The sequence below is a fragment of the Bombina bombina genome, unplaced genomic scaffold (assembly GCF_027579735.1).
Source record: "Bombina bombina isolate aBomBom1 unplaced genomic scaffold, aBomBom1.pri scaffold_506, whole genome shotgun sequence".
NCBI classification, from domain to species: Eukaryota; Metazoa; Chordata; class Amphibia; order Anura; family Bombinatoridae; genus Bombina; species Bombina bombina.
The window spans coordinates 124826-152500 of record NW_026511097.1 but is presented as its reverse complement, the minus strand read 5'-3'; the positions used below and the strand labels follow the sequence as shown (position 1 = coordinate 152500).

Genomic DNA, 27675 nt, shown 5'->3' with positions numbered 1-27675 from the left:
TTCTGTCCTTAACCTCTCCAAGGACTATTTCTCTACTATCACTATTCTTTCTTCAAACCCAAAACGTCTGTTCTCCACTTTTAACACCCTTCTCTGCCCACCCCCACTTCCTATTTCCACTTCTCTCTCAGCTCAAGATTTTGCCAACCACTTCACCAACAAAACATAATTTATGCTTACCTGATAAATGTATTTCTCTTGTGGTGTATCCAGTCCACGGATCATCCATTACTTGTGGGATATTCTCCTTCCCAACAGGAAGTTGCAAGAGGATCACCCACAGCAGAGCTGCTATATAGCTCCTCCCCTAACTGCCATATCCAGTCATTCGACCAAAGACAAGCAGAGAAAGGAGAAACCATAGGGTGCAGTGGTGACTGAAGTTTAAAATGAAAAAATACCTGCCTTAAAATGACAGGGCGGGCCGTGGACTGGATACACCACAAGAGAAATAAATTTATCAGGTAAGCATAAATTATGTTTTCTCTTGTAAGGTGTATTCAGTCCACGGATCATCCATTACTTGTGGGATACCAATACCAAAGCTAAAGTACACGGATGAAGGGAGGGACAAGGCAGGTACTTAAACGAAAGGTACCACTGCCTGTAAAACCTTTCTCCCAAAAATAGCCTCCGAAGAAGCAAAAGTATCAAATTTATAGAAATTTGAAAAGGTATGAAGCGAAGACCAAGTCGCCGCCTTGCAAATTTGTTCAACAGAAGCCTCATTTTTAAAAGCTCATGTGGAAGCCACAGCTCTAGTAGAATGAGCTGTAATCCTTTCAGGAGGCTGCTGGCCAGCAGTCTCATAAACTAAGCGGATTATGCTTCTTAGCCAAAACGAAAGAGAGGTTGTCGAAGCCTTTTGGCCTCTCCTCTGTCCAGAGTAGACAACAAACAAAGCAGATGTTTAACGAAAATCTTTAGTAGCTTGTAAATAATACTTTAAAGCACGAACCACGTCAAGATTGTGTAATAGACGTTCCTTCTTTGAAGAAGGATTAGGACACAATGATGGAACAACAATCTCCTGATTGATATTCTTATTAGATACCATCTTAGGTAAAAACCCAGGTTTGGTACGCAGAACTACCTTATCTGCATGGAAGATCAGATAAGGAGAATCAAATTGTAAGGCAGATAACTCGGAAACTCTACGAGCCGAGGAAATAGCTACCAAAAAAAGAACTTTCCAAGATAAAAGTTTGATATCTTTGGAATGAAGATGTTCAAACGGAATCCCTTGAAGAACTTTAAGAACCATATTTAAGCTCCAAGGCGGAGCAACAGGTTTAAACACAGGCTTGATTCTAACTAAAGCCTGACAAAATGCCTGAACGTCTGGAACATCCGCCAGACACTTGTGCAAAAGAATAGACAGAGCAGAAATCTGTCCCTTTAAGGAACTAGCTGACAATCCTTTTTCCAATCCTTCTTGGAGAAAAAATAATATCCTGGGAATCCTGACCTTACTCCATGAGTAGCCCTTGGATTCACACCAATAAAGATATTTAAGCCATATTTTATGATAGATTTTCCTGGTGACAGGCTTTCGTGCCTGAATTAAGGTATCAATGACTGACTCGGAGAAGCCACGCTTTGATAAAATCAAGCGTTCAATCTCCAGGCAGGCAGGCGCTATCAAGATCACTGATGCTCTCTCCTGCTTGATTTTGGCAATCAGACGAGGGAGCAGAGGAAACGGTGGAAACACATAAGCCAGGTTGAAGGACCAAGGCGCTGCTAGAGCATCTATCAGCGTTGCCTTGGGGTCCCTGGACCTGGATCCGTAACAAGGAAGTTTGGCATTCTGGCGAGACGCCATGAGATCCAGTTCTGGTTTGCCCCAACGATGAATCAATTGTGCAAACACCTCCAGATGGAGTTCCCACTCCCCCGGATGAAAAGTCTGTCAACTTAGAAAATCCGCCTCCCAGTTCTCTACACCTGGGATATGGATAGCTGATAGGTGGCAAGAGTGAATCTCTGCCCAGCGAATTATCTTTGAGACTTCTAACATCGCTAGGGAACTCCTCGTTCCCCCTTGATGGTTGATGTAAGCCATAGTCGTGATGTTGTCCGACTGAAATCTGATGAACCTCATTGTCGCTAGCTGAGGCCAAGCCTGAAGAGCATTGAATATCGTTCTTAGTTCCAGAATGTTTATTGGAAGGAGTGTCTCCTCCTGAGTCCACGATCCCTGAGCCTTCAGGGAGTTCCAGACTGCCCCCCAGCCTAGAAGGCTGGCATCTGTCGTTACAATTGTCCAATCTGCCCTGCGAAAGGTCATTCCCTTGGACAGATGGACCCGAGATAGCCACCAGAGAAGAGAATCCCTGGTCTCTTGATCCAGATTTAGTAGAGGGGACAAATCTGTGTAATCCCCATTCCACTGACTGAGCATGCATAGTTGCAGCGGTCTGAGATGTAGGCGTGCAAACGGCACTAAGTCCATTGCCGCTACCATTAAGCCGATTACTTCCATACACTGAGCCACCGAAGAGCGAGAGGTGGAATAAAGAACACGGCAGGAATTTAGAAGTTTTGATAACCTGGACTCTGTCAGGTAAATCCTCATTTCTACAGAATCTATTAGAGTTCCCAGAAAGGAAACTCTTGTGAGAGGAGATAGAGAACTCTTTTCTTCGTTCACCTTCCACCCATGCGACCTCAGAAATGCCAGAACTATGTCCGTATGAGAAAAAATTTGGAAATTTGACGCCTGTATCAGAATGTCGTCTAAATAAGGGGCCACTGATATGCCCCACGGTCTTAGGACCGTCAGAAGTGACCCCAGAACCTTCGTAAAGATTCTTGGGGCTGTAGCTAACCCAAAGGGAAGAGCTACAAACTGGTAATGCCTGTTCAGGAAGGCAAACCTGAGAAACCGATGATGATCTTTGTGTATCGGAATGTGAAGATAAGCATCCTTTAAATCCACTGTAGTCATGTATTGACCCTCCTGGATCATAGGTAGGATGGTATGAATAGTCTCCATCTTGAATGATGGGACTCTGAGGAATTTGTTTAAGATCTTGAGATCTAAAATTGGTCTGAAGGTTCCCTCTTTTTTGGGAACCACCAACAGATTTGAGTAAAATCCTTGTCCTTGTTCCTCCTTTGGAACTGGATGGATCACTCCCATAACTAGGAGGTCTTGAACACAGTGTAAGAATGCCTCTCTCTTTATCTGGTTTGCAGATAATTGTGAAAGGTGAAATCTCCCTTTTGGAGGAGAAGCTCTGAAGTCCAGAAGATATCCCTGGGATACAATTTCCAATGCCCAGGGATCCTGGACATCTCTTGCCCAAGCCTGGGCGAAGAGCGAAAGTCTGCCCCCTACTAGATCCGTTACCGGATAGGGGGCTGATACTTCATGCTGTCTTAGGGGCTGCAGCAGGCTTTTTGGCCTGCTTACCTTTGTTCCAAGTCTGGTTAGGTCTCCAGACCGACTTGAACTGGGCAAAAGTTCCCTCTTGTTTTGTGTTAGAGGAAGTTGATGTTGCACTCGCCTTGAAGTTTCGAAAGGCACGAAAATTAGTCTGTTTGGCCCTTGATTTGGACCTATCCTGAGGAAGGGCATGACCTTTTCCTCCAGTGATATCAGAAATGATCTCCTTCAAACCAGGCCCGAATAGGGTTTGCCCCTTGAAGGGAATGTTAAGCAGCTTAGACTTTGAAGTAACGTCAGCTGACCATGATTTAAGCCATAGCGCCCTGCGCGCTTGAATAGCAAAACCAGAATTTTTAGCCGTTAGTTTAGTCAAATGAACAATGGCATCAGAAACAAAAGAATTGGCTAGCTTAAGTGCTCTAAGCTTGTCAAGTATGTCATCCAATGGGGTCTCTACCTGTAAAGCCTCTTCCAGAGACTCAAACCAGAAAGCTGCAGCAGCAGTGACTGGGGCAATGCAGGCAAGGGGCTTTAGAATAAAACCTTGTTGAATAAACATTTTCTTAAGGTAACCCTCTAACTTTTTATCCATTGGATCTGAGAAAGCACAACTGTCCTCGACAGGGATAGTAGTATTCTTAGCTAGGGTATAAACTGCTCCCTCTACCTTAGGGACTGTCTGCCATAAGTCCTGTGTAGTGGCATCTATTGGAAACATTTCCTTAAAAATAGGAGGGGGAGAGAACGGCACACCTGGTCTATCCCATTCCTTAGTAATAATTTCTGTAAACCTTTTAGGTATTGGAAAAACATCAGTGCACACCGGCACTGCATAGTATTTGTCCAATATACACAATTTTTCTGGCACTGCAATTGTATCACAGTCATTCAGAGCAGCTAAAACCTCCCTGAGCAACACACGGAGGTGTTCAAGCTTAAATTTAAATGTAGACATATCAGAATCAGGTTGAATCTTTTTCCCTGAGTCAGAAACATCACCCACAGAAAGAAGCTCTCCTTCCTCAGCTTCTGTATATTGTGAGGGAGTATCAGACATAGCTCTTAAAGCATCAGTATGCTCTGTATTTCTTCTAACTCCAGAGCTGTCTCGCTTTCTAAACCCAGGTAGTCTGGATAATACCGCTGACAGGGTATTATCCATGACCGCAGCCATGTCTTGTAAAGTAAACGCTATGGGCGCACTAGATGTACTTGGCGCCATTAGAGCGTGAGTCCCTTGAGCGGGAGTCAAAGGGTCTGACACGTGGTGCGAGTTAGTCGGCATAACTTCCCCCTCGTCAGATTCCTCTGGTGATAAATTTTTTAAAGACAGAATATGATCTTTATTACTTAACGTGAAATCAGTACATTTGGTACACATTCTAAGAGGGGGTTCCACCATGGCTTCTAAACATAATGAACAAGGAGTTTCCTCTATATCAGACATGTTTAAACAGACTAGCAATGAGACCAGCAAGCTTGGAAAACACTTTAAATCAAGTTGACAAGCAAAAAATAAAAACGGTACTGTGCCTTTAAGAGAAACAAATTTTGTCAGAATTTGAAAAACAGTGAAAAAAAGCAGTAAATCAAACGAAATTTTTAAAGTGTGTATAATAAGTTAACAGAGCATTGCACCCACTTGCAAATGGATGATTAACCCCTTAGTTCAAAAAACGGATCAAAAAAACAATATAGACGTTTTTTAACAGTCACAACAAACTGCCACAGCCCTGCTGTGGGCCTACCTTCCCCAACAAACGACTCTGGAAGCCTAAGAGCCCTTTAGCGAGGTCCTATAGCATTCAGGGGACTCCTGGAGGAAAGCTGGATGTCTCAGTCTGTAAAAGTTACTGCGCAATAAAGCGTTAAATTAGGCCCCTCCCACTCATGCTAAAACAGTGGAAAGCCTCAGGAAACTGTTTCTAGGCAAATTTAAGCCAGCCATGTGGAAAAAAACTAGGCCCCAAAAAAGTTTTATCACCAAAGTATATATAAAAACGTTTAAACATGCCAGCAAACGTTTTATATTGTAAATCTATAAGAGTATTACCTCTGAAAGTAAGCATGATACCAGTCGCTATTAAATTGCTGTATTCAGGCTTACCTTACATAAATCTGGTATCAGCAGCATTTTCTAGCATTTACATCTCTAGAAAAAAATTGCACATACCTCATAGCAGGATAATCTGCACGCCATTCCCCAGCTGAAGTTACCTCTCTCTTCAGTTATGTGTGACAACAGTAATGGATCTTAGTTACAACCTGCTAAGATCATAGAAATCACAGGCAGATTCTTCTTCTATTTTCTGCCTTGGACAAAATAGTACAACTCCGGTACCATTTAAAAATAACAAACTTTTGATTGAAGAAAAAAAAAACTAAGTTTCACCACTTCTCTCTTACTACCTCCATGCTTGTCGAGAGTTGCAAGAGAATGACTGGATATGGCAGTTAGGGGAGGAGCTATATAGCAGCTCTGCTGTGGGTGATCCTCTTGCAACTTCCTGTTGGGAAGGAGAATATCCCACAAGTAATGGATGATCCGTGGACTGGATACACCTTACAAGAGAAATAGATACCATCAGAAACAAAATCACCTCTCAACACACTACCAGTCTCCAACCCCCTCAACCAATCACTGATGCCCATAAACTGCAAAGCCACAGACTCCGCTTTTTTGAGGAAGAGGTTTCTGCACTTATATCCTCCTCCTCACCTAACTACTTGTCCAATTGATCTCATCACAATTACTGCCCTCCCTCTCTCCTACTCTTATATCTATCCTCACGCATTGTTAATTTCTCCTTGGTATATTTCCCTCATCCCTTAAGCATGCACTAATTACACCTATCCTCAAAAAATCTTCTCTTGATCCATCATCCCCATCCAACTACCGCATATTATTCTCACAGTTAGTTAATGGGAGCAAATGGAAAGGTTTTTTTTTTTTAAATTGCCAGACTATCTCAATCATGAAAGTTTAAATTTGACTTTAATATCTCTTCAATATAAAGCTCTTGCCAGGGAGAGCTCAAGACACTGTGCTGCCTGAGTACAAGAATTAAAGGGACACTGAACCCAATTTTTTTCTTTCATGATTCAGATAGAGCATGAAATTTTAAGCTACTTTTCTAATTTACTCCTATTATCAATTTTTCTTCGTTCTCTTGCTATCTTTATTCTAAAAGAAGGAATGTAAATCTTAGCAGCCAGTCCATTTTTAGGTTCAGCACCATAAATAGCGCTTGCTTATTGAAGGCTTACATTTACCCACCAATAAGCAAGCATAACCCAGGTTCTCAACCAAAAATGGGCCGGCTCCTATGCATCACATTCCTGCTTTTTAAATAAAGATAGCAAGAGTACAAAGAAAAATTGATAATAGGAGTAAATTAGAAAGTTGCTTAAAATTGCATGCTCTATCTGAATCATGAAAGAAAGAAAAAAAAAATTAAAATTAAGTTTCCCTTTAAATTACACTTCCAAACCTAACCATAGTCTGCAACTTCACAAGATGATAATAATAACATAATTTATGTAAGAACTTACCTGATAAATTCATTTCTTTCATATTAGCAAGAGTCCATGAGCTAGTGACGTATGGGATATACATTCCTACCAGGAGGGGCAAAGTTTCCCAAACCTCAAAATGCCTACAAATACACCCCTCACCACACCCACAAATCAGTTTAACGAATAGCCAAGAAGTGGGGTGATAAGAAAAAAGTGCGAAAGCATATAAAATAAGGAATTGGAATAATTGTGCTTTATACAAAAAAATGGACTCTTGCTAATATGAAAGAAATGAATTTATCAGGTAAGTTCTTACATAAATTATGTTTTCTTTCATTTAATTAGCAAGAGTCCATGAGCTAGTGACGTAAGGGATAATGACTACCCAAGATGTGGATCTTTCCACGCAAGAGTCACTAGAGAGGGAGGGATAAAATAAAGACAGCCAATTCCTGCTGAAAATAATCCACACCCAAAATAAAGTTTAATGAAAAAACATAAACAGAAGATTCAAACTGAAACCGCTGCCTGAAATACTTTTCTACCAAAAACTGCTTCAGAAGAAGAAAATATATCAAAATGGTAGAATTTAGTAAAAGTATGCAAAGAGGACCAAGTTGCTGTTTTGCAAATCTGATCAACCGAAGCTTCATTCCTAAACGCCCAGGAAGTAGAAACTGACCTAGTAGAATGAGCTGTAATCCTTTGAGGCGGAGTTTTACCCGACTGGACATAGGCATGATGAATTAAAGATTTCAACCAAGATGCCAAAGAAATGGCAGAAGCTTTCTGGCCTTTTCTAGAACCGGAAAAGATAACAAATAGACTAGAAGTTTCAAAGCTCTAACAACATCCAAAGAATGCAACGATTTCTCCTTAGAATTCTTAGGATTAGGACATAATGAGGGAACCACAATTTCTCTACTAATGTCGTTGGAATTCACAACCTTAGGTAAAAATTCAAAAGAAGTTCGCAACACCGCCTTATCCTGATGAAAAACCAGAAAAGGAGACTCGCAAGAAAGAGCAGATAATTCAGAGACTCTTCTGGCAGAAGAGATCGCCAAAAGGAACAAAACTTTCCAAGAAAGTAATTTAATGTCCAATGAATGCATGGGTTCAAAAGGAGGAGCTTGAAGAGCCCCCAGAACCAAATTCAAACTCCAAGGAGGAGAAATAGACTTAATGACAGGTTTTATACGAACCAATGCTTGTACAAAACAATGAATATCAGGAAGATTAGCAATCTTTCTGTGAAAAAGAACAGAAAGAGCAGAGATTTGTCCTTTCAAAGAACTTGCGGATAAACCTTTATCTAAACCATCCTGAAGAAACTGTAAAATTCTCGGAATTCTAAAAGAATGCCAAGAAAAATGATGAGAAAGACACCAAGAAATATAAGTCTTCCAGACTCTATAATATATCTCTCTAGATACAGATTTACGAGCCTGTAACATAGTATTAATCACAGAGTCAGAGAAACCTCTTTGACCAAGAATCAAGCGTTCAATCTCCATACCTTTAAATTTAAGGATTTGAGATCCTGATGGAAAAAAGGACCTTGCGACAGAAGGTCTGGTCTTAGCGGAAGGGTCCACGGATGGCAAGAGGCCATCCGGACAAGATCCGCATACCAAAACCTGTGAGGCCATGCCGGAGCTACCAGCAGAACAAACGAGCATTCCTTCAGAATCTTGGAGATTACTCTTGGAAGAAGAACTAGAGGCGGAAAGATATAGGCAGGATGATACTTCCAAGGAAGTGATAATGCATCCACTGCTTCCGCCTGAGGATCCCGGGATCTGGATAGATACCTGGGAAGTTTCTTGTTTAGATGAGACGCGATCAGATCTATTTCTGGAAACTCCCACATTTGAACAATCTGAAGAAATACCTCTGGGTGAAGAGACCATTCGCCCGGATGCAACGTTTGGCGACTGAGATAATCCGCTTCCCAATTGTCTATACCTGGGATATGAACCGCAGAGATTAGACAGGAGCTGGATTCCGTCCAAACCAGAATTCGAGATACTTCTTTCATAGCCAGAGGACTGTGAGTCCCTCCTTGATGATTGATGTATGCCACAGTTGTGACATTGTCTGTCTGAAAACAAATGAACGATTCTCTCTTCAGAAGAGGCCAAGACTGAAGAGCTCTGAAAATTGCACGGAGTTCCAAAATATTGATCAGTAATCTCACCTCCTGAGATTCCCAAACTCCTTGTGCCGTCAGAGATCCCCACACAGCTCCCCAACCTGTAAGACTTGCATCTGTTGAAATTACAGTCCAGGTCGGAAGAACAAAAGAAGCCCCCTGAATTAAACGATGGTGATCTGTCCACCACATTAGAGAGTGTCGTACAATCGGTTTTAAAGATATTAATTGAGATATCTTTGTGTAATCCCTGCACCATTGATTCAGCATACAGAGCTGAAGAGGTCGCATGTGAAAACGAGCAAAGGGGATCGCGTCCGATGCAGCAGTCATAAGACCTAGAATTTCCATGCATAAGGCTACCGAAGGGAATGATTGTGACTGAAGGTTTCGACAAGCTGAAATCAATTTTAGACGTCTCTTGTCTGTCAAAGACAGAGTCATGGACACTGAATCTATCTGGAAACCCTTGTCTGAGGAATCAATGAACTTTTTAGTGAATTGATCCTCCAACCATGATCTTGAAGAAACAACACAAGTCGATTCGTATGAGATTCTGCTAAATGTAAAGACTGAGCAAGTACCAAGATATCGTCCAAATAAGGAAATACCACAATACCCTGTTCTCTGATTACAGACAGAAGGGCACCGAGAACCTTTGTAAAAATTCTTGGAGCTGTAGCTAGGCCAAACGGCAGAGCCACAAACTGGTAATGCTTGTCCAGAAAAGAGAATCTCAGAAACTGATAATGATCTGGATGAATCGGAATATGCAGATATGCATCCTGTAAATCTATTGTGGACATATAATGCCCTTGCTGAACAAAAGGCAAGATAGTCCTTACAGTTACTATTTTGAACATTGGTATCCTTACATAACGATTCAATATTTTTAGATCCAGAACTGGTCTGAAGGAATTCTCCTTCTTTGGTACAATGAAGAGATTCGAATAAAACCCCAGCCCCTGTTCCAGAACTGGAACTGGCATAATTACTCCAGCCAACTCTAGATCTGAAACACATTTCAGAAATGCTTGAGCTTTCACTGGATTTACTGGGACACGGGAAAGAAAAAATCTCTTTGCAGGAGGTCATATCTTGAAACCAATTCTGTACCCTTCTGAAACAATGTTCTGAATCCAAAGATTGTGAACAGAATTGATCCAAATTTCTTTGAAAAAACTTAACCTGCCCCCTACCAGCTGAGCTGGAATGAGGGCCGCACCTTCATGTGGACTTAGAAGCTGGCTTTGCTTTTCTAGAAGGCTTGGATTTATTCCAGACTGGAGATGGTTTCCAAACTGAAACTGCTCCTGAGGATGAAGGATCAGGTTTTTGTTCTTTGTTGAAACGAAAGGAACGAAAACGATTATTAGCCCTGTTTTTACCCTTAGATTTTTTATCCTGTGGTAAAAAAGTTCCTTTCCCACCAGTAACAGTTGAGATAATAGAATCCAACTGAGAACCAAATAATTTGTTACCCTGGAAAGAAATGGAAAGTAGAGTCGATTTAGAAGACATATCAGCATTCCAAGTTTTAAGCCATAAAGCTCTTCTAGCTAAAATAGCTAGAGACATAAACCTGACATCAACTCTGATAATATCAAAAATGGCATCACAGATAAAATTATTAGCATGTTGAAGAAGAATAATAATATTATGAGAATCATGATCTGTTACTTGTTGCGCTAAAGTTTCCAACCAAAAAGTTGAAGCTGCAGCAACATCAGCCAATGATATAGCAGGTCTAAGAAGATTACCTGAACACAGATAAGCTTTTCTTAGAAAGGATTCAATTTTCCTATCTAAAGGATCCTTAAAGAAGTACCATCTGACGTAGGAATAGTAGTACGTTAAGCAAGGGTAGAAATAGCCCCATCAACTTTAGGGATTTTGTCCCAAAATTCTAATCTGTCAGACGGCACAGGATATAATTGCTTAAAACGTTTAGAAGGGGTAAATGAATTACCCAAATTATTCCATTCTCTGGAAATTACTTCAGAAATAGCACCAGGAACAGGAAAAACTTCTGGAATAACCACAGGAGATTTAAAGACCTTATCTAAACGTTTAGATTTAGTATCAAGAGGACCAGAATCCTCAATTTCTAAAGCAATTAGTACTTCTTTAAGTAAAGAACGAATAAATTCCATTTTAAATAAATATGAAGATTTATCAGCATCAACCTCTGAGACAGAATCCTCTGAACCAGAAGAGTCATTAGAATCAGAATGATGATGTTCATTTAAAAATTCATCTGTATAAAGAGAAGTTTTAAAAGATTTTTTATGTTTACTAGAAGGAGGAATAACAGACATAGCCTTCTTGATGGATTCAGAAACAAAATCTCTTATGTTATCAGGAACATTCTGAACATTAGATGTTGATGGAACTGCAACAGGTAATGGTACATTACTAAAGGAAATATTATCTGCATTAACAAGTTTGTCATGACAATTAATACAAACAACAGCTGGAGGAACAGCTACCAAAAGTTTACAGCAGATACACTTAGCTTTGGTAGTTCCAGCACCAGACAGCGATTTTCCTGAAGTATCTTCTGACTCGGATGCAACGTGAGACATCTTGCAATATGTAAGAGAAAAAACAACATATAAAGCAAAATTGATCAAATTCCTTAAATGACAGTTTCAGGAATGGGAAAAAATGCCAAGGAACAAGCTTCTAGCAACCAGAAGCAAAGAAAAATGAGACTTAAATAATGTGGAGACAAAAGCGACGCCCATATTTTTTTAGCGCCAAATAAGACGCCCACATTATTTGGCACCTAAATGCTTTTGGCGCCAAAAATGACGCCACGTCCGGAACGCCGACATTTTTGGAGCAAAAGAACGTAAAAAATGACGCAACTTCCGGCGACACGTATGATGCCGGAAACAGAAAAGATTTTTTGCGCCAAAAAAGTCTGCGCCAAGAATGACGCAATAAAATGAAGCATTTTCAGCCCCCGCGAGCCTAACAGCCCACAGGGAAAAAAGTCAAATTTTTAAGGTAAGAAAAATAATTGATTCAAGTGCATTATCCCAAATATGAAACTGACTGTCTGAAAATAAGGAATGTTGAACATCCTGAGTCAAGGCAAATAAATGTTTGAATACATATATTTAGAACTTTATTAAAAAAGTGTCCAACCATAGCTTAGAGTGTCACAGAAAATAAGACTTACTTACCCCAGGACACTCATCTACATGTTTGTAGAAAGCCAAACCAGTACTGAAACGAAAATCAGCAGAGGTAATGGTATATATAAGAGTATATCGTCGATCTGAAAAGGGAGGTAAGAGATGAATCTCTACGACCGATAACAGAGAACCTATGAAATAGACCCCGTAGAAGGAGATCATTGAATTCAAACAGGCAATACTCTCCTCACATCCCTCTGACATTCACTGCACGCTGAGAGGAAAACCGGGCTCCAACCTGCTGCGGAGCGCATATCAACGTAGAATCTAGCACAAACTTACTTCACCACCTCCATAGGAGGCAAAGTTTGTAAAACTGAATTGTGGGTGTGGTGAGGGGTGTATTTGTAGGCATTTTGAGGTTTGGGAAACTTTGCCCCTCCTGGTAGGAATGTATATCCCATACGTCACTAGCTCATGGACTCTTGCTAATATGAAAGAAATTAGGGATGGGTGAATGTTTTGCAACATTCAATGAAAATGAAACACATTCTAACACATTTGTTCATTTGTTTTTAATTTTGAATGTTTGTGCAACATTCTAACATTCGTTTGATGTAATGGTATTTCTAATACTATCTTTAAATGTAACATTTAAATAATGCAATATTCTAAATAGAAAAATTTGAATCAATATATTTATAATTGTATTTTAAATGCTCTCTTTAAATGTAAAATTCGAATTCGTCAATATTCTAAATAAAAAATTGAATCAATAGATTTGTATCTATTGTGTATCAATTTACTAAATTCCCTATACCACATTAACTATTGAACTTCTGAATAGTATTTGTTAAATCGAATATTACCTTTGAAATTTCAAATGTGTATTTTCGATCTAATTATGAACATTTGTGAAAAGGAAAACAATACTTGAAAACCAGAAATAACATTCGATTACCGAATATAAAGGGATTTTGGTTCATACCAACTTTCGATTGTCCAAAACAAATACCCACAAGACTATTCGTTCTACAAAGTGAATGGCACTTTTCACCATTCCTAACTAATATCCAGCTGATGGACTAATTTTACTTTAAAAAAAAAAACTATTAGCAAGAAAATGTTCCATATATGTGCCACCCAATTGAAATGATACCTAGTCCATGTGCATTATCAGTTCACATGAACTGAATGGACACTTTTTTTTTTTAAATGGACATTTAACTTGCACGCACAACAATAATGCCATTGTTTAAAGTGATGGTAAATCCGACCGTTTAAAAATAAACTGTAGTTTCAGTCATCAGTTGTTAAAAAAGGGTGCTATAAACTCACCCTTTCTGTGTCGCCGCAGCTTGCTAATCAGTGGCTCCGGCCATCCAGGGCACAGCGCTCTTTACCAGTGAGGTTTACCTTCATATCTCTAAACCAATAGCTGTGCTTGGATGTCAGATGACACGCGCCGCTATTGGTTTAGATGTGGAAACGTCACCGCATTGAAGACGAGCACTGTGCCGTGAGTGGCCAGAACCGCTGACTATAGTAAGCTGCCGCGGAACAGAAGGAGTGAGTTTAGCACCCTTTTTTTAGTAACTGATGACTGAAACAGTTTATTTTTAGTGATGGTATATACAAGAGTTTTTTTAAACGCTCTGATTTACCATCACTTTAAGGTTCCAGTGGGCACTGCCATCTGGGAGCTTAAGTATTTTCACACTTTAAACCTAAACCAGAAAAACTGGTAAAAAAAAAAAGTGAGGTGCAAATTAACTATTGGCAATCCTCATATGTATGATTAACACCAATATAATTAGACTAGGTTGTTTTTAATCTCGAGTCACTCTGATTTCAGACTGGGAACTAGAGAGTTAAAAATAATGGAATATAATCTCAGGTGTAATACTATGTAACCCCACCCATAAGTAGGAATCTGATTGGCTCATGACTTAATTGATTGTATTTTATATGCATGTTTTTTATACTGTGTTTTTAGGGGCAAGTGCCCAGAAAGTTGCTTTTTTATCTGCTATATAAACTTCTTCTAGAGCTTTATTTTCTATGTTTTGATACATGGCAAAGCGGTGACAATGCTCTGAAAGCTGGCACTCACTTTTCATGAGAGTTATGGACATTGGTTTAAAGGGACACTGAACCCCACATTTTTCTTTTGTTATTCAGATAGAGCAGCAATTTTAAGCAAATTTCGAATTTACTCCTATTATCAAATTTTCTTCATTATCTTGGTATCTTTAGTTGAAATGCAAGAATGTAAGTTTAGATGCCGGTCCATTTTTGGTGAACAACCTGGGTTGTTCTTGCTGATTGGTGGATAAATTCACACACCAATAAACAAGCGCTGTCCAGGGATCTAAACCCCAAAAAATAGCTTAGATGCCTTCTTTTTCAAATAAAGATAGCAAGAGAACGAAGAAAAATGCTGTTCATTCCGTGCTCGCCGGAAGGCTCTCTTGAATCAGGAGTTAAGAAGCAGCGGTCTTAAGACCGCTGCTCCTTAACTCGTATGCCACCTCTGACGTGGCGGACAGCAATCATCCCAATCAGATACGATCAGTCGATTGGCTGCGAAAGGGCAGGGGGCGGCATTGCACAAGCATTTTACATGAAATGCTTGTGCAATGTGCAATGATAAATGCCGACAGAGTATGCTGTCGGCATTTATCGATGTCGGACGGACACAATTAATATCTTGGGTATAAATCGCTAAAAAATCGAACACAACACAGACTAGTAAAACTTTTACTAAAAACATGCACCGCGTTTCGCAGTTGATATCAGCTGTTTCATCAGGTATTTTAAAATCTAAAACCCACCCAATTAACACTCCCCAGTAACTGTGTTTGAAATATATACAAAGCACATGGTTGTTAGCGCTATTTAGATTTAAATATGCCTGTTGCAACAGCTGAAGTCAGCTGAGAAATGCGTTTATTTAATAAAAGATTTAAGAGCTCTTGTTGCTACTCTTTTCAACCTACATTTTCCCAGCATGCTTCTCTATTTTTCCCTTGACTGTGAGGATGACCATACTTCTCTCTGTGTGGATTACTAAAGCAAGCTGTTTCTGGAGTTTAGGCTAGCTGGGATACTCTGAAAATCGCTTGATTAGCACTTTGTTTTGTGCTCTATATATTGTGAGTGATTTTCTTTTATTGACACTTTTTTTTATATTACTTTGGAATATTACACCATCAGGCACCTCCATTTTATTCAGAACAAAAAATATGGGAGTTGCTAAAAACAAGTATTTTATTTGAGAATTAAAAAACATGGCTCACTCAGAATTTGAAAATGTAATCATAAATAAGCCGGGCAAATCTTACGTGTTTCGGCCACAACAGCCTTATTCATAGACCCTGGCAGATCTCGTCAACACAGAGCTCAGCGGTGACTGTAGTGTTAGTGAGTACTGTATGTTATGATTGGGTTTGTGAGACACGCCATTATGGTTCAATGTATATTGTGCTGCCCTTATAAAAATTGATATGTTTTGTTACCCCTGTGATTGATAGCCATGAGTCCTTATTCTGCTAACTTGATAATCACCTCCTGTTTATGTGAAGCAGTGCACGTTTACAGATTTGTGATAATTGGCTTCAACTTAGCATGCATTATACAGAGCAGGAGCTCTACATTTTTCCAGCAGTTTCATTGTTCTATATTATTCATTATTCCCAAGTGTGTGTGTATATATATATATATATATATATATATATATATATATATATATATATATATATATATAAAGGGCAAAAGAGAGCACTCGCCGTTATTTTCGTGTCAAACAAAAGTGTTAATTTCCTGTGAACGTTTTAGGGGAGTGACCCCGTCCTCAGGGGTCTGAGGACGGGATCACTCCCCGAAAACGTTCACAGGAAATAAACGCTTTTGTTTGACACGAAAATAACGGCGAGTGCTCTCTTTTGCCATTTATATGATTGACTGGGATGCACCCCAGAGGCATTATGGTATAGTGAGTGCTGGACATATATATACAATAAAATTTGCTGCTTTGTTGACTGAAGACCAGTGAGTGCTTGAATTTTTGTTTGGGCTTACTATATCCAGAGCAGCACCCTGGCAGTTGTTGTTCGCTTGGTGAGAGTGCACACACCCTGCCGTTTTGTTTTATATATATATATATATATATATATATATATATATATATATATATATATATATATATATATATATAACCAAATCAGTTAGAAAAGAGCTCTAACAATTCTAAAAGAGCTAAAGCGGATTACTGGCCGCACCAAAAACACCCTACAGCATACTTGGAAATGACATCCTAAACAGGTTTGCTGAACATATACATTTTAATAAAAACATAGCCAAAAAGGTACATGCTGAGAATAATGGCAATAATCAAATCACAAAATACAAGTTACAAGTGTAGTGCACTACTGATATCTGTGGGCTAGCATATGCAAGGTTAATGTCGACTCATGAGAAAGTCCATCCCTAATACCGGGCACTTGAGTGTTAAGAACACGCTCCGGTTATAGTTGAGACAGAATACTGTCCTTGATATCTCATTGGTGTATGTTTGATCCGGTACCGGATTTGAGACAATAGTATGAGAGTCCAAGAGTGGTAATTTCCCCGTTGAAAACTTAATCCCATGTGCAAGTGACACATCAAACTTCAAACTTTCAGAGTGCAAGACTTATTACTGCATGGCTTACCTTCGCTCTCTTCACACACTCTACGGTATTACCTGACAGGATCTCATCCGTGGTGTGGCTTACAGCGATGTATTCCGCCTATGCAGCTCTTCACTTGCTCAGATATTCAGACTTGATATCGCCAGATTCACAGCAAATCCACCATGCTGGCGTCCTCCACACTGTGTCTTGTTCACAACATTACGCGTTTCGCCCCTCCCCCTTTCCGGGCTGAACTCAGGGCTTCATCAGATGTGTCTAATCAGACACTACAACAAACTTTATAACACTAGTGCAGATACAAAGTTACACCCCCTTCATGAATTTTAAAGGGGAATGTATTATGCATGTAAATTTCAATGGCTACAATTAAATACCTAGATACATTTAATATACAACTAAACTATACAATATAGCATATTACAATTTCCAAATTTTTGGAAGTTGCTTGATACATAATGAAATACAGCATTAAGCTATAGCTTTAATTTTTACACTGAAAAACACTTATGCGAACATATCAAGATGCTCACTTCTAAGCACACATGTATTTTAGCAGTGTATTGTGTGGTAAGGAATATTTACAGAAAACAAGAAAATTCAATTTTTTCATTCAAGCCAAGGGGAGAGAGGGTGTTAAGTCTGTACATCCAGCGTGACTCGTGCTGGAGCAATAGTTGGTCAATATTACCTCCTCTCCTCCTTGGCTTGATGTGCTCAATACCCAGTACTCTAAGGAGGGAAAAATCAGAATTATGCATTTTTTCGAAGTGTCTGGCAACTGGACTGTCCGACTCCTTGTCCTTAATGCTATCTCTGTGTTCCCTCACCCTTTCTTTTAATTCTTGTGTCGTTTTCCCAATATAGAATTTGGGACACGAACAGTGTAACATATAGATTACATTTGTGGTGTTGCAGACTATTCTTTCATTTATGTGGTAAGACCTTTCAGAATATTCAGTGCAAAAATTTGAGGCTTTAACAATGTACCTGCAGTACACACATCTGCCACAAGGTTCGCAACCCTTCCTAGTTTGTGCCTGTGTTAGCCAATTTTTTGGGGTATCTCTTTGGAACTCACTATGGACTAATTTATCCTTAATACTGGGTGCTCTTTTGGCTGTAAGCAGTGGGTATTCAGAAATATATTTAGCAATTGAACTGTCATTAGATAGAATGTGCCAATGTTTGTTAAGGATGTTACGCAATTTATTCCAATGGGAATTATATTTAGTTATTAGACGAATTTCAGTCTCTTCCTTAGGCTTTTCAGTTGCTCTATATAGTAATTCATTTCTGGGTTTCTGCCTAGCTCTAAGCCATCCTTTCCTTACTTGATTTTTAGAGTATCCTCTCTGAAGAAACCTCTGAGCCATCTCACCGGCCTGTTTTTCAAAATCTGGTTCAGTGGAACAGCATCTCTTGAGCCTCAAGAACTGTCCCACTGGAATACCATTTTTTAACGCTTCCGGGTGATGACTAGAGCCATATAACAGATTATTAGTTGCTGTTTCTTTTCGAAACACTTTACTTTTCAATAATCCATTTTCTATAGTCAATTTGAGATCCAAAAAGGTAGTTTCCTTATGACTTATTTGGTGAGTTAAGAACAAGTTTCTGTTGTTTTTGTTCAATATCTCAACAAATTTATTGGCCGAAACTTCATCCCCTTTCCACAAGACCAGGATGTCATCCACATAGCACAGCCATAGGGCGACGTGAGCCTCCACCCATATATCTAATTCCTGGAAGACATCAACTGCCTCCCAGACACCCAGATGGAGGCAGGCATAGGTGGGGGCGCATGCCGCACCCATGGCTGTGCCTCTTAACTGTCTATAAAATTTGCCATCAAACATAAATATGTTATTAGTTAACACAAATTCCAACAATTGGAGTATCCTTATCCCCTAGTGTCCATACTTTTGTAAAATGTGTGGAAAGAGATGTAGGTAATATAGGAGTATCAGGTATAGTGAGCGATAATCTAAGTAACAAAGAGAGAAGAGCTCTAAAAGAATTGATGAGTAAAAAAGAAATTCAGATCAAACCATCCGATAAGGGTGGTAATATTGTCATCCTTAACCAGGCTGACTATGTGAAAGAAGTCTTGAGACAGCTAGGTGTAAGAGAACAATATGAGGCTGTCACTAGACAAATCTATGAAAAATCTTGTGATGATTTATTCATCATTCTGAGGCAAGCAAAAGAGTCAGGGTTAATAACTAAAAAAGAATTTGAATTTCTAAATCCGACTCACCCAGTAGCACCTACTTTTTACTGCATCCCCAAAGTGCACAAAAGCATCACACACCCACGGGACGCCCCATAGTGTCGGGCATTGGGGGACCCACAGAGGGGATAAGTAGATATGTAGATTTTTTTCTACGCCCCTTCTTAACTGAATTGTCCTCCAATGTGCAAGACACGGGGGATGTTTTAAGAAAATTGGATAAGATTAAAATGGAGCCAGATATGCTTCTGCTTACTCTTGATGTGGAGTCACTGTACTCTTCTATCCCACATAAGGTAGGCTTGGAAGCAGCCGAATATTTCCTTAAACTACGTGGAGAAGAGTACAGTGACAACACTACCTTAGTACTCCAATTGTTGGAATTTGTGTTAACTAATAACATATTTATGTTTGATGGCAAATTTTATAGACAGTTAAGAGGCACAGCCATGGGTGCGGCATGCGCCCCCACCTATGCCTGCCTCCATCTGGGTGTCTGGGAGGCAGTTGATGTCTTCCAGGAATTAGATATATGGGTGGAGGCTCACGTCGCCCTATGGCTGCGCTATGTGGATGACATCCTGGTCTTGTGGAAAGGGGATGAAGTTTCGGCCAATAAATTTGTTGAGATATTGAACAAAAACAACAGAAACTTGTTCTTAACTCACCAAATAAGTAATAAGGAAACTACTTTTTTGGATCTCAAATTGACCATAGAAAATGGATTATTGAAAAGTAAAGTGTTTCAAAAAGAAACAGCAACTAATAATCTGTTATATGGCTCTAGTCATCACCCGGAAGCGTTAAAAAATGGTATTCCAGTGGGACAGTTCTTGAGGCTCAAGAGATGCTGTTCCACTGAACCAGATTTTGAAAAACAGGCCGGTGAGATGGCTCAGAGGTTTCTTCAGAGAGGATACTCTAAAAATCAAGTAAGGAAAGGATGGCTTAGAGCTAGGCAGAAACCCAGAAATGAATTACTATATAGAGCAACTGAAAAGCCTAAGGAAGAGACTGAAATTCGTCTAATAACTAAATATAAATCCCATTGGAATAAATTGCGTAACATCCTTAACAAACATTGGCACATTCTATCTAATGACAGTTCAATTGCTAAATATATTTCTGAATACCCACTGCTTACAGCCAAAAGAGCACCCAGTATTAAGGATAAATTAGTCCATAGTGAGTTCCAAAGAGATACCCCAAAAAATTGGCTAACACAGGCACAAACTAGGAAGGGTTGCGAACCTTGTGGCAGATGTGTGTACTGCAAGTACATTGTTAAAGCCTCAAATTTTTGCACTGAATATTCTGAAAGGTCTTACCACATAAATGAAAGAATAGTCTGCAACACCACAAATGTAATCTATATGTTACACTGTTCGTGTCCCAAATTCTATATTGGGGAAAACGACACAAGAATTAAAAGAAAGGGTGAGGGAACACAGAGATAGCATTAAGGACAAGGAGTCGGACAGTCCAGTTGCCAGACACTTCGAAAAAATGCATAATTCTGATTTTTCCCTCCTTAGAGTACTGGGTATTGAGCACATCAAGCCAAGGAGGAGAGGAGGTAATATTGACCAACTATTGCTCCAGCACGAGTCACGCTGGATGTACAGACTTAACACCCTCTCTCCCCTTGGCTTGAATGAAAAAATTGAATTTTCTTGTTTTCTGTAAATATTCCTTACCACACAATACACTGCTAAAATACATGTGTGCTTAGAAGTGAGCATCTTGATATGTTCGCATAAGTGTTTTTCAGTGTAAAAATTAAAGCTATAGCTTAATGCTGTATTTCATTATGTATCAAGCAACTTCCAAAAATTTGGAAATTGTAATATGCTATATTGTATAGTTTAGTTGTGTATTAAATGTATCTAGGTATTTAATTGTAGCCATTGAAATTTACATGCATAATACATTCCCCTTTAAAATTCATGAAGGGGATGTAACTTTGTATCTGCACTAGTGTTATAAAGTTTGTTGTGGTGTCTGATTAGACACATCTGATGAAGCCCTGAGTTCAGCCCGGAAAGGGGGAGGGGAGAAACGCGTAATGTTGTGAACAAGACACAGTGTGGAGGACGCCAGCATGGTGGATTTGCTGTGAATCTGGCGATATCAAGTCTGAATATCTGAGCAAGTGAAGAGCTGCATAGGCGGAATACATCGCTGTAAGCCACACCACAGATGAGATCCTGTCAGGTAATACCGTAGAGTGTGTGAAGAGAGCGAAGGTAAGCCATGCAGTAATAAGTCTTGCACTCTGAAAGTTTGAAGTTTGATGTGTCACTTGCACATGGGATTAAGTTTTCAACGGGGAAATTACCACTCTTGGACTCTCATACTATTGTCTCAAATCCGGTACCGGATCAAACATACACCAATGAGATATCAAGGACGGTATTCTGTCTCAACTATAACCGGAGCGTGTTCTTAACACTCAAGTGCCCGGTATTAGGGATGGACTTTCTCATGAGTCGACATTAACCTTGCATATGCTAGCCCACAGATATCAGTAGTGCACTACACTTGTAACTTGTATTTTGTGATTTGATTATTGCCATTATTCTCAGCATGTACCTTTTTGGCTATGTTTTTATTAAAATGTATATGTTCAGCAAACCTGTTTAGGATGTCATTTCCAAGTATGCTGTAGGGTGTTTTTGGTGCGGCCAGCAATCCGCTTTAGCTCTTTTAGAATTGTTAGAGCTCTTTTCTAACTGATTTGGTTATATACATTTAGGATTGCCAGCACAATACGCTTTACCCTTACAATATATCTGTGTGCACCCTATTCCCAGTAAAACTATATATATATATATATATATATATATATATATATATATATATATATATATAGCTCTTCCTGGACTGCAGACATTTGCATTCATACGGTAACAGAGCATGATTGATGCTCAGACAGTGACACGGGAGGGATGGGGAGGCGGGTGGGATGCACAGCGGGGGTGGGAGGGAAGGAATTCTACACTATAGAAACATTGGGAATCAGGGTGGGATGGGACCCTTCCTATCAAAATACATCTATAAACTGGGTACTGGCAGATAGCTGCCAGTACCTAAGATGGCGGACTAATTGGCTCCTTCACTGCTGGAAATTTCAGAAGTGTGGTGTGCAGTTGCAATTAGTGGCCTTTTAATTTACAAAAACTAATTCTGAACAATAGGGACCCCAGAGAACCTTTTACAACCATTTGTCTTATGACTACTGTAGTTGTAAGTAAATCATTTTAGTGAGAAACCCAAAGTCTGTGAAACGGTGGCATGAAATAGACCAAAATGGGCCTAGATCAGCAACTTGGGTTGTCTACAAAAAAAAATAAATATATATTTCTATTTAAATGGAGTGATAACAAAAATGCGTGCCCCCTTTGGCATCCTGCTCGTGGGGCACGCAATGATTGGAGAAAGCCAGATTCGTCATGCGGAAGATCGGCGTTATGTTTACCATAATGCAAAGTTAAGTATTTTTAAAATTAATCATCTTTCTAAACTTAAACTAATTAAAGTGCCCCTGTTTTAAAGATTATTTTTTGATACTCGGCTTTTATTCATTAAAGTTTACAATCACTTTACCGCTCTCGGTTCGCAGGACCTGCACTAACTTTAAAGATACAATCTACTTGAACATTTTTATTGTTTACAAAAATAGATAATCCCTTTCCCCAGTTTTACATAATCAAAACTGCGATATTAATACATTTATTACCTCTGTGATTACTTTATATCTAAGCCTCTGCAGACTGCCACCTTATTTCAGTGCTTTTAACAGACATGCATGCTAGCAAATAAGTGCTGACTCCTAAATACCTCCACAGCAGTGAGCACAATGTTATCTATATGACACACATGAACTAACAGTGTCTAACTGTGAAAAACTGTCAATGCACTGAGATCAGAGGCGGCCTTTAACGGCTTAGAAATTTAGCATATGAGCCTACCTAGGTTTAGCTTTCAACAAGAATACCAAGAGAACAAAGCACATTTGATGATAAAAGTTAATTGGAAAGTTGCTTAAAATTGCATGCCCTATCTGAATCATGAAAGTTTAATTTTGACTAGACTCCGTTTAACGCTCTTGGTTCCCAGGACCTACACTAACTTAGGTCCTGGAAGGCAAGTGCGCTAAGTGTCCTGTTAGCGCAGTCAAAGCTCTTGCAAGATGAGGATCGGATTAGCGCGCTCTACAGAGCGCATTATGTGAACTATTAACCCCTTTCATTTTTTTTTAAAGGAAATGAATTAATACTGGCCATTTTCGAATGAACATCTCTAGTTGCTAATATTCGCTTGTGCACATCTTTTGGCACCTTTCAGCCAAGGCACTGAGTAAATTAAGAGTTTAATCTGAAAATTACAGATGGATGAGTATTTTGTTTGTGGTGCAGAGAACAAGTCTCTAAATACAATGCAGATTCCGTACAAGGTTTGCTGTGCTCTGTGCTTGTATAATTATGTTGTTAATTCTCCGCTGCTCGAGCAGATCGTTCGGCAGTTTTTTTTGCAGACTCAGCTGTGAACCGACAATTATTAATGATATTTGTTCTCTCAGGGAAGTTTGCTGACTGCATCAGCTTTGCTCTCTCCTAGTCAAGCCTTTAAATGAGCTGCAATCTGCCTAAAGGTTTTTAGTCCCTACTATGCACCTGAGCTGTTAACACCTGAATCAAGAGCTCCCCTTAGTGCCCTCTATGTGCCTAAGCATGCAACGCGTTTCGCGATACCCACCTCTCATCAGCAAGGGGACTTTACATTTTGGCCTGAGGTTATGCAGCAGCAGCAACAGCAGTCATCCATGAAGTGCACCATGGGAGTTGCACGGCTGGTGCTGTAAAAAAACGAAATAGTGGTTTACTGAGCTGAACAGGAAATCATATACAAAAGACACAAAGAGTTATAGCATGTTTGCCTGGGTTATGCTCATGTCGCAGAGACACTCTTCTGTGATATTGGATGCATCCTGAGCTCTCAAAGGAAGGAGCACTCACAGAGCACACACCTCACTAATAGCTCACAGAAAATTCACACCACACTCACTGCTTGCAGAACACTCACTCATAGATCACAGAGCACTCACACCTCACTAATAGCTCACAGAAAATTCACACCACACTCACTGCTTGCAGAACACTCACTCATAGATCACAGAGCACTCACACCTCACTAATAGCTCACAGAAAATTCACACCACACTCACTGCTTGCAGAACACTCACTCATAGATCACAGAGCACTCACACCTCACTAATAGCTCACAGAAAATTCACACCACACTCACTGCTTGCAGAACACTCACTCATAGATCACAGAGCACTCACACCTCACTAATAGCTCACAGAAAATTCACACCACACTCACTGCTTGCAGAACACTCACTCATAGATCACAGAGCACTCACACCTCACTAATAGCTCACAGAAAATTCACACCACACTCACTGCTTGCAGAACACTCACTCATAGATCACAGAGCACTCACACCTCACTAATAGCTCACAGAAAATTCACACCACACTCATTGCTTGCAGAACACTCACTCATAGATCACAGAGCACTTACACCTCACTCACTGTTCAAGGTGCACTCACACCTCACTCATAGCTCACAGAGCATTCACACCACACTCACTACTTGCAGAGCACTCACTCATAGATGACAGAGCACTCACACCTCACTCACTGCTTGCAGAGCACTCACACCTCACTCATAGCTCACAGAGCATTCACACCTCACTAACTGCTTGCAGAGGACTCACACCTCAATCACTGCTTGCAGAGCACTCACTCACTGCTCACGGGGCATTCACACATCACTCTCTGCACTCATTGCTTGCAGTGCACTCACTGTTCACAGTGTACTCACAGCTTGGAGAGCACTTGCATCTCACTCACAGCTTGCAGAGCATTTAATCACTGCTTACGCAGCATTCACATCTCCCCTACTGCTGTCCGAGCACTCAAACTTCTTTAATAGCTCATAGAGCAACCACATCTCATTTACTGTTTAAACAACACAAAATATTCTTGCCTTACTTACATCTCACACAGCACTCACATTTTACTTACTGCTAATATAGCACTTATACCTCATTCTGTACTAAAATAAAACCCACAGCACACTTAATGATAACAACACTCATACCTTACTCACTGCTCACATAGCATTCACAACTTGCAGATTGCTCTTTCACTACTCACAGAACCCCTCACTGTTCACAGAGCCCTCATACATCACTCATAGCTCGCAGAGCACTCACTGCTCACAGAGCACTTACATCTCTTACAGCTTGCATAGCACTCCGCTCACAGAGCACTCACATCTCACTCACAGCTTGCAGATCATTCACATCTCACTGTTCATAGAACACTCACAACTCCTTCACAGCTCATAGACCACTCACACTGCTCTTACTGTTCAAACAACACACATCACTCAGACCTCATTTGCAGAGCACTAATGCCTCACTCACTGCTGACACATTTTTGGCTCATGCACCACTAACATAATCACTAGTAAAACTGAGCTGATACCTCCCGTAATGCTCACAAAGCATTTACAACCCATGTATCAATCACACAGCACTTAAAGGGACAGTATACATAAATTTTCAAATAAGTGCATGTAATAGACACTACTATAAAGAATAATATGCACAGATACTGATCTAAAAATCCAGTATAAACCCGTTTAAAAGCTTACTTAGAAGATTCCAGCTTAACACTGTTAAAATGGTTACTGGAACACCCACTGCAAGTGGGAAATAGCAGACCCCCCCCCCCCCCTTCCTTTGCTTATGAAAAGACTCTTTACACAAACAGGAGCAAGCTGGAGTAGATATACGTCGGTATTCTCCTAAAACTTTGGGGCTTGATTAGGAGTCTGATAATCAAAGCAATGTTATTTAAAAATAAGCAAAACTATACATTTAAAAATAAAAACACAAAAAAACCCTCTATGGGCTATATAAATAGATAATCTACAAAACATTTATGCAAAGTAAAATCGAGTGTTTAATGTCCCTTTTAAACTTTACTCACCTTTAACGCAGAGTTTACAACTTACAGCACTCTCTGCTCATTCACCGTGCAAACAACACTAGCAATTCTCACACTCACTCACACTCACACGTTAATACAACAATAACAGTTTGCTCACTACTAAATTAACACTCACCTCATTAATAACATAGCTCTTACTCCTTACTCATTGCTCACACAGCACTCACACTTCGATCACACCACACTCACAAAGTAATATAGCACTGATACTTGCTGCTTATACAACCCTCAAATGCCACTTATGCACACACTTAAACCTTACTCACCATTACTCATTAGTAACTTAGCACGCTTCATTCACTGTTCAGACACTGCTTGCACACTACTCACACCTCACTCACTGTCCACACTTATCTCACACATTTGACTCACGCCTCAGCCATCCAATACACTCCTACCTCTCCCACACCTCATTCACCAGGAACACAACCTAAAAAAATAAACATCAAAAGCACATGATACAGAAACATGCTGTGAATTTAAAGAGTAATAAATTCCCTAATTTTTGCAATCAGTAAGCTAGTGCTAACATTTCAGTTGCATCTATTGTAATTTATGTGGGAGATATTATTAGAGGTAACTAATCTTTGACAATTCTATCTGTTGACATGTAATGTGCAAATTTGTTAATCCCCCTCAAATTGTGATAATTTACTAAGAACATAATTTTGAATGGCATCTAAAGCTAATTTTGCAGGAAATGTATGTTGATTACAAGTTGAGGTTGAAATGCTATGCAGAATTTCAGAACCTTTCAAATGTTACAATAAGTTTAGGGCTAGGATTTGGACAGAGACTTTTGAAAATCTCCAGAATATACAGAAAAGGCTAGTAGGGTGTTAGCAATTGTTTTCAAAGAAAGTATAAATCCTTTTGGGAAAAAAACAAACAAACAAACAAAAAAACAACAACAATATATAGGTGATGCATTAAAAGGCACAGTCTACTTCAGATTTGTTATTGTTTAAAAAGATAGATAATCCCTTTATTACCCATTCCCCAGTTTTGCATAACGAACATGGTTATATTAATATACTTTTTATCCCTGTGATTACCTTGTACCTAAGCCTCTGCAGACTGCCCTCTTATTTTGGTTCTTTTGACAGACTTGCATTTTAGCCAATCAGTGCTGACTCATAAATAACTCTACGGGAGAAAGCACACTGTTATCTATATGGCACTACATGTACTAGCGCTGTCTAGCTGTGAAAACGGTCAAAATGCACTGAGATAAGAGGTGGTCTGAAAGGGCTTAGAAATTAGCATATGAATCTACTTAGGTTTAGTTTTCAACAAAGAATACCAAGAGAACACAGCAAATTTGATGATAAAAGTAAATGGGAAATTTGTTTAAGATTGTGTGCCCTATCTGAATCATGAAAGTTTAATTTTGACTAGACTGTGCCTTAGGCAATACAATTGCAAGATTTCAGGACTCTGAGATCCTTTCATCAGAT

General features: G+C 39.6%; 1 protein-coding gene across 1 annotated transcript in view; it reads right to left on the bottom strand.

Annotated features, from left to right (window-relative positions):
• LOC128643600 (leucine-rich repeat and fibronectin type III domain-containing protein 1-like) overlaps positions 1-23976 on the bottom strand; it is a 52705-nt gene extending 28729 nt beyond the window's left edge. The window contains exon 1 of the mRNA XM_053696443.1: positions 23891-23976. Within this exon, the coding sequence (XP_053552418.1) occupies positions 23891-23897 (7 nt within the window). The 5' untranslated portion in view covers positions 23898-23976. The remainder of the gene's footprint in view (positions 1-23890) is intronic.
• Between the last annotated feature and the right edge of the window lie 3699 nt (positions 23977-27675).